Source organism: Alosa alosa, chromosome 11 (assembly GCF_017589495.1).
Source record: "Alosa alosa isolate M-15738 ecotype Scorff River chromosome 11, AALO_Geno_1.1, whole genome shotgun sequence".
Classification (NCBI taxonomy): domain Eukaryota; kingdom Metazoa; phylum Chordata; class Actinopteri; order Clupeiformes; family Clupeidae; genus Alosa; species Alosa alosa.
In genome coordinates this window covers 29,930,552-29,944,891 of record NC_063199.1, presented here as the reverse complement: position 1 = coordinate 29,944,891, position 14,340 = coordinate 29,930,552, and the positions used below count along the sequence as shown (strand labels likewise).

The 14,340-nt window shown below is 40.6% G+C and overlaps 2 protein-coding genes across 3 annotated transcripts; one reads left to right on the top strand and one right to left on the bottom strand.

Annotated features, from left to right (window-relative positions):
• Positions 1–338: 338 nt before the first annotated feature.
• On the bottom strand, positions 339–11,704 carry bmb (brambleberry). Of its 2 annotated transcripts, XM_048258107.1 has the most exons (13): positions 11,601–11,703; positions 10,707–10,952; positions 10,455–10,583; positions 9,990–10,175; positions 8,795–9,017; positions 4,770–4,886; positions 4,413–4,592; positions 4,015–4,221; positions 2,728–2,872; positions 2,407–2,465; positions 2,201–2,325; positions 934–1,034; positions 339–632 (listed from the first exon to the last, which is right to left on the bottom strand). In XM_048258107.1, exons 2-13 carry the CDS (start codon positions 10,950–10,952, stop codon positions 509–511), a joined length of 1,842 nt encoding a protein of 613 aa, XP_048114064.1. In that variant the 5' UTR covers positions 11,601–11,703; the 3' UTR covers positions 339–508. The 2 variants fall into 2 exon arrangements, with proteins under 2 accessions (XP_048114064.1, XP_048114065.1); XM_048258108.1 differs by lacking the exon at positions 4,015–4,221 and having other exon boundaries at positions 11,601–11,704.
• A 95-nt stretch (positions 11,705–11,799) lies between these two features.
• On the top strand, positions 11,800–14,340 carry faap24 (FA core complex associated protein 24). The gene is made up of 4 exons (XM_048258109.1): positions 11,800–11,993; positions 12,155–12,294; positions 12,485–12,640; positions 13,818–14,340. Exons 1-4 carry the CDS (start codon positions 11,897–11,899, stop codon positions 14,055–14,057), a joined length of 633 nt encoding a protein of 210 aa, XP_048114066.1. The 5' UTR covers positions 11,800–11,896; the 3' UTR covers positions 14,058–14,340.

Here is a 14,340-nt window from a genome sequence, read left to right as displayed (position 1 = left end):
TTTAAACCAACATGGACGCTCGTGCCCAACACTAAACTCATGCATGAGCTGTCATCTACCAATCAGCATGTAAAAACTGGTGCCAGAAATTGCAACCATGTAATGCCATGTTTTCAAAAATGTTGGCAGCCAAATGCCATGCTAATTGGCTGAAGCCAGACAATAAACGGGCTCTGCTGAAGCTAACCCTCCAAATCCTGACACCCTGATATCAACAGCAATGAATTGGCTTTACCCTCAGTCTTGTAACAAACAAGCAAAAATAATTTATTGACAGCACATCCAACACAAAACACACAATAATGCACCCCCAAAAAAAAAAAAAAAAAAAAAAAAAAAAAAAAAAACACACATGCAGAAACTTTGAGGGGAAAATGTGTGTGTGGGAGGGAACCGTAAATATAAATAGACAGATACAAAACCCTAGTTAAAAGCATGATTAAAAATACATAAAGGTATGCCTTCATTATGTCTTTCAGGCAGGGGGTGTAATTTAACAGCATCATAATCAGTTGTGAGACATGTGGCCGGCCTCATGAACACGGCAGAAGTCCTGGCCCAGCACGGCTCTCTTCTTACAGGGGTGCCCCAACTTTGTGGTCCCACCACACAGAGGACGTCCTGAAATGGAGCTAAAGAAGGAGAGAATGCTAAATGTTATGGCAAGATCAAAGATTTAAATCATTATTATTATTTTTTTTAAAAAACACAAACACACACAGCACCAATTCAGTCCTATTTTCAAACCTGCCCAATTATATTTAGATAGATTTATAGCCATTTAAGTGCATAGATACAATGACAGCACAGCAAAATTCAATGTTTAAAGCAAGTGGCACACAGTAGACATTAATTAATTATCTTATGAATTGGCATGTCACTGAAACACATTGAAGAGTCCCTTAAGATGATGGGAAATGAGCGATCTTTTACCCATTGCTGGCACTGGAGTGATTCATGCTGGAATTACAAGACTGGTCAACCGTGTCCAGGACCCCTGCAAGATTCCGTTGGGCGATATTCTCAAAGACAACCTGTCAAATGAAACAGAAGCTGAGAACCGTTTATAATGGACACGAGTATGTATATCTGACTGGAGTCCTCCCTTCAGCTTGTGAAGCCCCTCTGCCCAGTACATCCTCCATTTATAAATGAAAAGCCTGGGTTGCTGCACACAGAGAAAAGAAGGGAATGTATCCTCCCGTATATAGCGCTACAGTGAACATCGACGAGGGATTCATATTAGGCTAATGTAAGCTGCAGTCTGCTTAGGCCTATGTAAAAAGAGCTACTGGACATAGACTAATGTCAGTTACATATCAATTTAGTTTCCTAGAAAGTAGGCAACAGTTTATCCTTCACCGGCTAATTAGCTCATCTAAGGAAACAGAAGAGTCCCACTGTATCCTCTGGCAACCACAGGAGTCGTAGCCTCTCTCCCCTGCCATCCATCCCTACTCACGCAAGACAGGATAGCTTGTTTACGTCCACTTATACTGACGTTAACGTTACTGGCTCCGAGCGCTACAGTGGACTAGAACTGAACTCACACACCCAAACAGGTTGGATAACGATACAAACTTTTACACACTCCGGAGTGTATTAGCCTAATGGGACGATTCTGCTGTAATGTTTAAAGTGTTTCGTTGTAAATGTTAAGTCTGTTTTAAGTTGTAGCCTAGTAGGATGTGTGAATGAAAGAGTGATTGGGCATTAGGCCACTGTTTTGGTGTTTTATTATTTAAGGGTATTCTATTGGCCTATTAGATTAAATATAGACATTTTAATATATTAAATACTCATTTATCTATATTTTAAATTGCCTATTATTTATTATAGCTACTATTGTTATATAATATATACTCACCTAGTTTATAGTGCTGGTGATTTGTTAAGGGTAAGTGCCTCACCTGGGCAGTAGACTGAACATATCACACACACACACACACACACACTATAGTAGCGTCACTTATACTTAACTAGCTCCGCTGGTGGGAAAACGCATGGGACTGAGTTGTAGCGCTATCCTGTTGTGTGCAGAGGGAATTTGAAAGACAATGGATTATCCCGCCCCTCGGACTGAGCACTGCGAATGGGGAGTCCCCAGACCCTACATCTTGATGTGGGTCTGGCTCGTCAGGCTAGTGTTGGGGGACCCAAAAGCCAGATTAATAACTGGTTTGTACCCGACTGCACTTACTCCAGATAGACCAGGCTTGTTTTTAACCACAGGTGTTGAATGGTTTGTTGTGCACAGGCTTGGTCCGCCAAATCGAGACCGCCATTGTGGTTGTGGGGGAGAAACAGCCACCAGACTGGGGTCACCTAGGAATGAAGTAAACGAGTTAGAAGGTAGAAGTGGCAGCAGCAATAAGGGTTAATATTCATGAGTTGAGCATTACACACCTGCCATGAAGCTGATTTGACCATCAATTTCCAATCCTGTACCACTGTCCAGGTATTCCCTACACAAAAAATAAGTGTGTGTGTGGTGTAAGAGGCACATGAATTCCGATATAACTGTTCAGACTACATGTCGTATTGCAAAACATCAGACCTGTATCGAATTTAGACCACATATGAAAATGGCCCAAATCAGAATTGAAAACTCAAATGGGTCACATCAAGTGGAAAATAAATATATAAATAAATATTGGATTTTGGTAGTGTAAACCAAGCCAAAGCATCTGAGCACTTGCTCACTCACACACACAGTTGTTGACTCACTTCTTGGGAGTGGACGATGGACGAGACTCGTACTCAGGAACATCCTCTTCAATCACTTTGCCTGGAGGACCACACAGAGCCACAGGAGGAGTGCCCCCCTTAATCCTGGACACTACCCACAGCATCTGTAGTACAAACCAGCGTCCTACCAGAGGAGAGAAGCTCATTATTGCAAGGCTTAACCCTTAAAGGTGTAGGTTTTTGAACATTCCGCAACAATTGAAGGTTCTAAAATTCTATGTTGAATTCAATGAACCCAGATATTCTTTAGAACGTTCATTTCCCAACATTCCCGTCACACCAGTGTGACTGTACTCCTTTAAGGCTTAAAGCAGGGAACGTTTCTGTGCCTGAAGTTATTTCTGAAGCCATTATCTAATTTAGGGGTTTTCAACTGATTGTGAACCAGGGACCACCACTGAATAAAAATACGGATTCCCACATTGCAACTACATTACTGAATCCATGGTCAGGGACCTCACGGAACACAAGTGGGCCGCAGACCACTGGTTGAAAACACCTGATCGAAATTAATCTATTTTATAAATCGTCACTAGGGGGTATCACGATTTCGATTTTATATCGAAATTACATCTCAATCTCGAACTTCGAACTCAAAAGTATAATCGACGATGCATCCACACCCCCAAGGTCACATCCAGCATGTAACTTATGCCAAAAAAACGCACACGCACGCGCTGAACTGCGGCGTCAGCTCCTCTAATTTTAGGCTGCAGCCAGTTAAAATATACACATCAACCAACCGAAATCGAAGCCCCTCTTGCTACTTTGAAATCATCTGTGTGGAAGTATTTTGTCGTACATTCACGTCAATTAACACTAACTTAGCAAGTGAAAAGATGATCTAGTTACAGTCCAAAATTATTTTAAGGCTTAAAATGCACATTGATTGGTACATATTCCATGAACACCAACCTTGGGTCTCTTCAGAGTGTGCGGAAACAATCAAATTATCATTCTGTGTTGTTTCATTTCACTATGTTCACGTCTCTGTTTAACCTAATGTTTGTTCTGTTTACATTACAACGTCGCGGTTGGAATGGTTTCAAAAATAAAAAGTGGTTTCAAAATAAAAGCCCCCCGAAACAGAAAAGGCCAAAAAAAAGTAAATAACATAAGGAATGCATTAACAGTAATATTAAAAAAGATCGAAAATCAAATCGAGGATTTGGAGAATCGTGACACCCCTAATCACACACCTGAATTTTGGCACAGTGCCGAATAACCTTAAGCCCTGCAGTTAACCACACCGACACCCACACCCACCTAAGGAGAGAGTGAACAACAGGAATGTAAGTGTGAACAGGTCGAAGGCAGATTGCTGGTTGACTTCTGCAACAGCATTGAGGGGCACTGTGACCATAAGAGAGAGACGAGAGAACGTGGGGCACTGAAGGAAGGACAGCAGCACAGCACTCAACAGGAAGTACCCAGCATGCATCACACAGGTCCAGACAGCACGAATATTCATACCTGTACAGTAGGTGACAAAACCAGTCATTACATTCAACATTTCACCACAAACAGAATTGTATATACAACATCCAAACTCAAAAATTGGAGGCTTTCTATAGCATCAGACATGGGCTAAAGAGAAAATACAAAGAGGGTTAATCTCACACCAAGATGCCATTGTTTTTTGGGGTTTGTAACATGTGCAATACCTGCCCATCCCAGGTATCTCTGGATAATGTGTAGTCGGTCCTCCAGTCGTCCCTGCATGTTGTCCAGATAAAGTAGCAGGTACCCCAGAGTGCTGTTCATGCGTTCCAGCTTCCCCATGAGCTCAGAGTAGAACCGTGCTGTGTCATTTTGCTGTTGCAAGAACCCAACCATGTTGCCCTCTGCAAATGCGAAGGATGATGGGTAAGCACACCAACTAAAGATGGTCATTAATATCAGAAGGTATAAAATTTCTAGATTACAAAGTACAGCAAGTGAGCAAAATAAATAGGTAGATAAACTAAATAATGGGGAAAACTATTTAAAACATTTGACTTGCTGCTGTAAAAAGCACTCACCTATTTTACTGTAGATGTCCTGGGCACGGCCTCTAACTTCTGCCAGGTCATCCAGAATAGCCTGATGACCATCTTGCACTTCAGAACCTTGAGCCTGCAACTGCTCACTTACGTTCTCTACAGAAGTAGGAGGGGACATAGATGGAGTAGATTGAGACCAGAAATACAAGTAGGACATACCCTGGAAATTCCAGAGTTCTCACAAAAGCACAACTGAATTGTCTCTGCGAGACACTCTGGCAATGAGTAATGATCAGGGGGTCAGGATTTGAAGGGTTAGCTTCAGCCACTTAGCATGGCATTTGGCCGCCGACATTTTTGAAAACATGGCGTTACATGGTTGCAACTTCCGGCACCAGTTTTTACATGCCGATTGGTAGATGACAGCTCATGCACGAGTTTAGTGTTGGGCACGAGCGTCCTCGCGCATCCATGTTGGTTTGCATTTCTGGAAGACGACAAATCAAATAAAACTACTAACTACTTGGATTAAGCTACTGATACTTGACTTAATGCCTACATGGTTTAGGCTGTATTACCGGACTTTGTGGTAAATAAAAGAAAAATGTTAATGTTGTCATATTGGGCTATTATTTGCCGTATATGCGGGGTGCCAAGTAATTACCTTAAAGTAACTGACTATGACCATACACTTTGGCAGATGCATTGCAATGACCTATGTCCAATTATTAGCATTGCGTTGTGTATGAAGACTATTTTAAAACGCACAGCCTGTAGTTCTGTAGAATGCAACGTCAGGATCATATAACCTATGTCTCCCCAAGTGATTTAAAACTAAACAAATGTCAATGACTTATTTCGTTTGCTTTCTTGCAACATTGACATGATTAGGCTATGCATTTGATTTAAATGTTCAGGCTGCCAGTCGAGGCAAAAGCCAAATGTCCAACAACAGTTGCAGACTCTATGCCTGCTCGAACCACAATACCCGAGGGATGTGCGCTTCTATCGGAAGTTTAACTTTATGTTGGCTTCATTTAGTCTGCCTGCAAATGTAGCCTAGGCTTAACAAGCTGCAAATTCACACTGGGTGCAGCAAAAATCCCAGCTATCCACAAGTTTTTCATCGCATGTCTACTTAATTAATAGTCATTTTCGTTGGATAGCCTATTGCGTAATACAACCTGTCCAAATATAGCATTTAGGGGTCATTATTTGTGTAGCCTAACGTGACTCAATATTGATTCGTATGTTTATTATCACAATATGAACATCACATTAAATAACCCAGGACTTCAGAGACAGGGCAAACTTCTACCCCCATTCCCAAAATGTTATCCCAAACAATAAAATACATTTGCGCTTATAACTTCTTTTCCTATGAGGGAATGTCCAATCTTAATCAACGACATACCGTTGTACCTTACGTTGTCCCTGTCTGTAACATGGAATCTAATAGGCTAATTCTAGCTGGTGCCGGAAACGAACACCCATGAAACGCCATTTTTGTAAAGATGGCTGCGGTCAATTTCAAACTTTTTTGGCTGAAGTAGCTAGCCTAGCATGGGCCATTGAAATGAATGGGGGCGGGACTAGATAGATAGATAGATAGATAGATAGATAGATAATACCTCCATGGTAATGATGCACATTACTTTTACCCCTTGCATCGCGAGGAACCAATCACATCAGTGTGCGGGCCATGAGGCGAGCTAAACAGATGACGACAGCGCTTCTACGAATCAGTCAGTAAACATTGGGTATAGTGTTATCCAATTTGCGTGCAGTGAGATTTTCAAACGCATGCTTGGTGCTGCCCCTTGAGTTGGGGCATTTTCATTATTCGTGGCCAGACCCTTAATCTCTAGATTACTAGGGTCTGGATTTTCCAGGCTAGGTAGGACAGAGAATCTCTTTTGTTTTGTTTAATTACAATCCACAATATAAAAATAATACACCTAAAAGCTTCAAGGTGGTTTTCGGTCACTTTTGTTATGGATTATGTCTTTGTTTTCTTAGTACTCTGCCTGTATGTCGAGTATGTATGTAGCATGTACAGTTGAAACCAGAAGTTTGCATACCCTGTACATACACATGCTAAAGTTGACTAAAAAGAGAATAATAAAAAAAATATATATATATTTTGGATTTACATACCCCTATGTTAAATTCCAATTTAAAGGCCAGTTATTTCATGGATCCAGGATACTATGCATCCTGATAAAGTTCCCTTGACCTTTGGAATTAAAATAGCCCCACATCACATACCTTTCACCATACCAAGAGATTGGCATGGTTTTATTTCAGTTAGCGTAATAGCTGGTTTGATTTGCATTGAGAGATGATCTTATGGAAAGTACTCATGCCAATCATGAGATATGGTGAAGGGTATGTGATTCTCATTTTTTGAATTAACCCTCTATACCCCAGTGGAATTCTACAACAATGCTTCAGATTCCTGGGAATTCTAAGAGAAAAGGGCAATTTGAGAAACATTTTAAATAACCAAGAATAACTAAAAATCTAATGAAGTGTCAATTGTAAGTTTCTTTCAGTTTAAAGATTAGAAATTGCTCTTTCAAATGATATATGATCCATTAAAAATTATATATTCATGTTTCCCATAGACAGCCATAGGCCTACTCACTTACAGTCTCAAAGTTTTTCACTAACAAAAAGTTATAAATATGGTTCACATATTTCTGTATTAGAAGCTGGGAAACACGATACTATATGAGTACTGATTTCATTGAAATAGACTGGCATATCTTGCACTTATTTGGGATTTAGCTGGACAGTGAGCCTTACAGCTAAAAAATGATGAGGATATGAACTAACGTGGGCCATGAAGCATAGCGTATGAAATCGCGACTCATTTGATAAGCATGTCACCAACAACAGGGACTGTTAATCCTGACATGGATTTACGTTTTGTTTTATATGCACATCATGTTATATAATTTATCTAAACTTGATCAGTTGATGATAATGAACCTGTTGCACTCGTTCACTAACCTTCAACCTATCCTGTGCTAACATTACGAGTCTCAGACTAACGTTAACGTTACATCAGTGAAGGTAGCAAATTAGCAGGCTTTTTTGTAATCACGAAGATGACGAGACATTGGCCTACTTGTATACAAATACATTTTCCTGACATCCATAAGCAGAAAACACAACGGTGGTTCCCGCGCTTTGGTTATTAGTCAACAAAAACTCATTTAGAGAGACATACATAAGTAGTAGTTTGCAATAACTATCTGTAAGTGGGATAACGATAATGTTAGCTTTACTGTACATGCCAGAAAGGGGTAATGTTAATGTGATATAACTGCAAATAAACCTGGCATGGGTTTATCATAAACTTTATTGTTAATTAGGCCATGACCCATCATTGAATTATGCCTATATTTTGCTGGTGCTAGCTAAACTCAAACTGACTTTCACAGTGACAGCCATACAATTTTTTTTATGCCAGAGAGGCAGCTAAGTCAGTCATGACAAACGGGAGGATGCTAACGTTAAATTTATTACACTTTCATGTTTTTATTTTGTCAATTTCTTACATCAATATGATCGTCACTTACATCAAAACATGGTGGATGCACATCAATACCATCTCATCTAATGAGAAAAGACGCGGATGCTTGTTAGAAGCCATAACTCCAGAGGCACCGTAAGTCCTCAGCCGGTCAGTCAACAGGCTAAACTCAAAAATACCGGAGAAAAGTCAATAGCGACCTAGCCATTTATGTGTGTCAAAATAAAAGTCTGGTGTTTATTTATCCACTAACGCTGTATTATTTCATGTATGAAGGTTATACTGTAGCAGATGTCTCTTTAAGAATTGCGGCCGGCCGCGGCCGTTACAGGAGAATACAGAACGGCCGTCGACGGCCGCTACGGGGTATAGAGGGTTAAGGCATTAAGATCAATTCCCAAAAGATGGTATTTTATTCCTCTTTTTAGTCAACTTGAGCATGTGTATGTACAGGGTATGTAAACTTATGAGCACAACTGTACGTGTATGTAGCATGTATGTGTATATTGAGTATGTCTCTTACCCATTCTTTGAGAGATGCCCTGGATGAGCTGTGCTACCAACTCCTGCCCGGTGCTGATGAGGGCCTTCTCCTGTGCCAGTGTCTGCAGGTTGGCACTGATGGAGGCATCAAGCTGTTCCTGACCATCTCTGAGCACCCCCTGCTGGAGCTGTAGGACATTGTGCCCATCTAGCAACTTATCAAGAGATGCTGCGGTCAGGTCCCGCAGTTCTTTCTGGCCTTCCTACAGACACAAATGAAAATGTAACAGCTTTTACTGAAACCCAACCTTGAGGAGCATGTATCACACACACAGTCACCTGCCTTGACTCGCACATATAAACTTAAGTGACAGCAAGGTCCATAAAGGCATAGATGGCAGAGTTTGGTGTGGATGAACTTGACTGGCCTGCGAAGAGTCCGGACCTCAACCCTATAGAACACCTTTGGGATGAATTAGAGCTGAGACAGAGCCAGGCCTTCTCGTCCAACATCAGTGTGTGATCTCACAAATCCGCTTCTGGAAGAATGGTCAAAAATTCCCATAAACACTCCTAAACCTTGTGAAAAGCCTTCCCAGAAGAGTTGAAGCTGCTATAGCTGCAAAGGGTGGACCGACGTCATATTAAACCCTATGGATTAAGAATGGGATGTCACTTAAGTTCATATGCGAGTAGGTATGTAATGATTACCGGTGCAATATGATATGATATTACCGTGTAATTTAGCCACTCTGCGTCTTTTTATGTTCGCGTCCACATGAAATCCATTCCACTCACGTTATCAGGAGAACGCCGTAGCCTAAAGTTTATTTTGAACACTTACTTTGGTCTCACTCATTGGATCCAAATAACAGAAATAGCAAACTCCAAGTCATGGTAGGGTAAGTTAAGCTATAAGCACAAAGCCAATTTAATATGAAAAAGTGAATGGGACACATTTTGAAACTATTTCAGCTTTTGTAGGCCTATCAGTGTTTTCTGAACATATTGAACACACTTTTAAAAACACTGTGATAACACCGAAAACCGTGATAATTTTGGTCACTATAAGGTTAAATTTTCATACCATTACATCCCTATATGAGAGTCAAGGCAGGTGACCCAATACTTTTGTCAATATACTGTAGTGTATATATAGAACAAAAACAGAAAATGAAAAAACCATGAGGTTAATCAGATTCTGAGAAATGGCAACTTAAAATCGTAATGCAGACCTTTAGGTCCTCCATGGCATCAAGCTGGCTGGTTGCCGTGGCTATGAGGGCGTTGACTGTGAGCTCGGCCCGTCGTCTGAAGTGCTGCTGCCGAGTGGCATAACACACGGAGCGTGCTCTGTTGCTCACTATGTGGTAAGCATTCCAGGTGTCAGAATCCATGTTGGCAGTGCACTCTTTTAAGAACTGAAGAGAAGAAGCCCGGGTTATGGAAAAGGAAAATGGCAAAAGTCACATGTAAAAAAAAAAAAAAAAACTACTGTTGCTTTAATGTTAGAATTTTACCAGGTTACAGCTTTTAAAAAAAAAAAAAAAAAAAAAATTGCATCAATACTGGATACTGTATTTAACTGTTGTCACACTGTTATCATTTGCTGGATTAAAGCACTTAAACATACAGACTTTAGAGTTAAATAAAAATGAGTGGAAAAAACTGGATGAGGAGGCCCAAACACCTCTACTTACCATTTCCTCTGTGCAGGGGTAAGTCCGCCGACCCTCCACCTCCGCTTGGCAGTTAAAAAGTGCCACACCCAGTTTGGCCAGACTCTCCTCTGACAAACCATCACAAGTAGACCTCAGCTGACCGATAACCTGGTTGATGACAAACCCTTCAGTTGTTAGAAGACATTCTGTGACTTGATCTCTAAATATTTATGGATAGCCTTTAAAACGACATTGTATGATTAGTCAATTGATCGCAAAGACATGCATTACCCGTAAATGACAACTGTCTAGAGGGCTAAGTTGCATCATATTGCCCTCAGCAAGAAACTTCTCATCCACCACACGCATTTCAAAGGTGGGAGGGTCATTTGGCACAGCAGCTGGACCAACTGGTGGTGGGGCAGGGGTTGGTGTTGGCGTTTCCTTCAGCCAGTCAAAAAGGGCCCCCACTGTGCCACACTGGGTGCATATTACCAAGAGACTCCACAGTGCCAAACTAGACACCCAGAGATGCATCTAAAGTACAAAGCCAAATTACAAAGACACAGAAACAATGCCATTGTAAATTGCCAATTATAATTACTCAATATTGATTATGACCATCATTATCCCTGTAATCTACAAAACAAATAGTAATAAGACCTGTTTGACCTCAAACACTGCTTTTAACTAGAACTGTATAGTTTATTGTATAAGTTATACTAGGATGATTAATTAAACAGCCCAATCTACTTTATTAATTAACTTATTTTAATTGAATTTGTTTTAACATGCAGCTGTTTACTTTTTCTTACCATTTCATCCCTTTTCATGTTATATTGCATGCCATATGATCTGAAACAGCGTTACATTCAATCTGCAAACTGCAGTCACAACACTGCTTTCCAAAAAAGATTTTGTCCGGGCATGCCACTCTCAGCGCTACCCACGGTGTAAGCAGCACTCCACTCAGTTTTGACACAAACATATCCATATATTACGCAAACAGCACATTCTCATCGGGCCAACGGCTGTTTAACGGCAAATTACAACAATGCGCTGCAAAGCGTGGACAAATGAAAGCTGTACGATAATATTCAGTTAAGACTGCAGGTGAAATGAATGTGCTATAATTTCACGTGAGGAAATTGGTTAGTCCAGCAAACACAAAAGAACAGAACTAACCTTAAACACTCCAGTCGATATAAGATGAGTTTGGTCGTGGATTCAGTTTTCAATGGGTCTTGTCCACAGATGTATCATGTGAAATCTAATTTAACTTTCTGTTGAGCGGCGCTCTACTCGTCGCAGCTTTAAATGGCAAGCATACAGCCAATCAAACAAGCGTATCTAAAATCTCGTGAGATTTCAGTGAAATTTCACAGTAGCGGGATTTATGTTTTGCAGCTTGTTTACAACATGGTAAAGTTAAGTTATTGGCCAGCTATGTAACAAAATGGGATATATGGAACAGCTGTGAGATGGAGTCTAAAGCAGTTGTCAATGCCATACCGCCTTATGGATATATAATTGCTAACGAAAAGTGGAGAGGCTCTGTGCTGGTACAAGGCTTCAAAGGTAACGTAAAGTTAATGCTAAATTACTTCCGTCGTGTGTACGAATGAATGCGACTAGAATTTTGGAAATGACTACGGAACATCTAATTACCAAGTTTACACACACACACACATATTCATGTAGCAACGACAACTATGACGTATTTTCTTCATCTCCTCTAGGAAACGTAAAGATAATTTTCGAGGAACATCTCGGCGTTGTTGATTTTCATCTTTCAGACAAGAGCTGTATCCTGTATGTATCAGAGAGCGATATAGTGGCTGGCAACGCCTACAAAAGGAAGATTGTTCGCTTCAGAAATGTAAGTTTGGGTCACACTTGGATGGTTCTCCCACGTCTATCTGCTTGCTCAGAATCATGAACAAACTACACTCCAAACTACAATTAAAACTACAATTTATGGTTATGTCGGATTTCGTTAAGGTGATCTTTCTTCAAATGTGTCATCTGTATTGGCCAGGTGCGTTTTAATATGCTTCATTGTCTTTCAGGCTAATAGCAGTCTTCAGGGGATTATTGTAGTAGAGAAGACACGCCTCAGTGAACAATACTTCAGCCCCTTACAAAAGTTTGTGGTGCTGGAGTTGGGACTGAACCTGCTGCCTGTCTTAAACCCAATGGAGGCCTCACAGCTTATCTATCAGTTGGTAATTATTTTGTCATTAATCATTTTTCACCTCGCAATAACAGTAACACTTTTTTTTACTAACAAAAGTGCAAACATGGTTGTAACCAGAGTACTTGGACCAATGTCTGTAATAAATTATGGTGTAGTAATGTGGATGTACAAATTACAAATAGTACAAATTTACAAAAATCCCCTCTTTAATGTGAAAGCAGATTTCTACAAAGTAATGTTATAATGCAAAATAAGTGATAGCCCCCCCCCCCCCCCCTCCAAAGTAACTGATCTAAATCAACAACATGTCTTGGGCAAACTTTAGTCAAGATTTAGATTCAAGAGCTTTGCCACTCATCCATAGAGCTTTGATTGGTGAAGAGCTCAGGCAAAAATTGCAATTGCTGTATGCATAGTTTCTCCCATCTCAGCTGCTGAAGCTTTTACTTCTTCAGAGTTATCATAGGTGCCTTGGTGGCATCCACCACCATTATTCTTGTTGAACGGTCACTCAGTTTGTGGTGACGGCCTGCTCTAGGCAGATGTGCACATTTGCCATATTCCTTACATTCCTTAGTGATGGATTTCACTGAACTCTAAGGGATTTTTTGTATCCATCCCCTCAATTATGCTTGTCAATAACCTTTTCTTTGAATTGTTTGGAGTGTTCTTTTGTCTGTATGGTGGAATTATAGCCAGGAATATTGATTGACCAGTCACTGGACCTTGCAGACACATGTGTCTTTATATTACTAGACTATACACATTCACTGCACTCAGGCGATCTCCATTCCAATTGTGAGATTATTAGCACAAATTGGCTGGGCCGCTGTTGATTTAGGTCAGTTACTAAGGTGGGTGAATATTTATGCAATCGCTTATTTTGCATTATATATTTTTAATGAATTAACATTACTTCGTAGAAATGTGCTTTCACTTTGACATTAAAGAGGGGATTTTTGTGAATTATTGTAAAAAAAGGCCAAATTAAATTGACAAAGATTTAAAGCAATAAAAGGGGAAATATCCAAGGGGGGGTGAATACTGTACTATCTGTGTTTTACCAAGTGAATCAACAGAAAGGGAACTGTTGGTAGCAACATATTGCCTGTGTAGAGAGGTGTTTGTCGAATAGGAAGGTTTTGAATAGCTGTGCTCAGAAGTGCTTTGGCCTTTAGTAATAGAAATGTCACCCTCCCCAACAGGTCCATGGGGAAAGCAAGGAGAACCCTTTCCGCAGGAAGAGCATTTCCAGGCTGCTGGATCCTGTGGTGTTGGCTCTGGTCCAGCAGATCCCTGGAGTGGGAAAGGTGAAGGCCCTGGCCCTTCTGCAGCGATACTACTCCATCCACCAACTCAGTCAAGCCTCAGCCAGTGACCTTGAACCCATAGTAGGGCAGGCCACAGCTCAACACATTTGGGGATTCTTCCACAAGCCACTGTAGTCAACTTGAGGTACAAGATACGCAGAGCAGCGCGTCTCTAAATATCTATAGATTCATTGTGGTTAGTTCACTTAAGATGTAAAGACCTTAAGCTAGTTCAAGCTAGGCTGTGCTTGAACTTGCATTCTTTAGTGTCATTGGGAGCTATTGCATATGTCTATGGATCAGACTATGAGCGTTTAATTATTTATTATTGAAGTCTATGTTGAGATGCAGTTTGTGAAATTAATGTTTCTAAGCTTTCAAAGACCTGAACATAATAAACCACTCCTTATGTACAGTG

What these genes read in the sequence shown, in the direction of transcription:
- bmb (XM_048258107.1), bottom strand. Translation starts at nt 10,952, where the DNA reads ATGCATCTCTGGGTGTCTAGTTTGGCACTGTGGAGTCTCTTGGTAATA. An exon ending in GGACATCTACAGTAAAATAG is followed by an intron (nt 4,593 to 4,769) that starts GTGAGTGCTTTT and finishes TCGCATTTGCAG; the next exon opens with AGGGCAACATGGTTGGGTTC. An exon ending in GTTGTTCACTCTCTCCTTAG is followed by an intron (nt 2,873 to 4,014) that starts GTGGGTGTGGGT and finishes CTCCTCTGGTAG; the next exon opens with GACGCTGGTTTGTACTACAG.
- faap24 (XM_048258109.1), top strand. Translation starts at nt 11,897, where the DNA reads ATGGAGTCTAAAGCAGTTGTCAATGCCATACCGCCTTATGGATATATA. An exon ending in GCTGGTACAAGGCTTCAAAG is followed by an intron (nt 11,994 to 12,154) that starts GTAACGTAAAGT and finishes CATCTCCTCTAG; the next exon opens with GAAACGTAAAGATAATTTTC. An exon ending in CACAGCTTATCTATCAGTTG is followed by an intron (nt 12,641 to 13,817) that starts GTAATTATTTTG and finishes CCTCCCCAACAG; the next exon opens with GTCCATGGGGAAAGCAAGGA.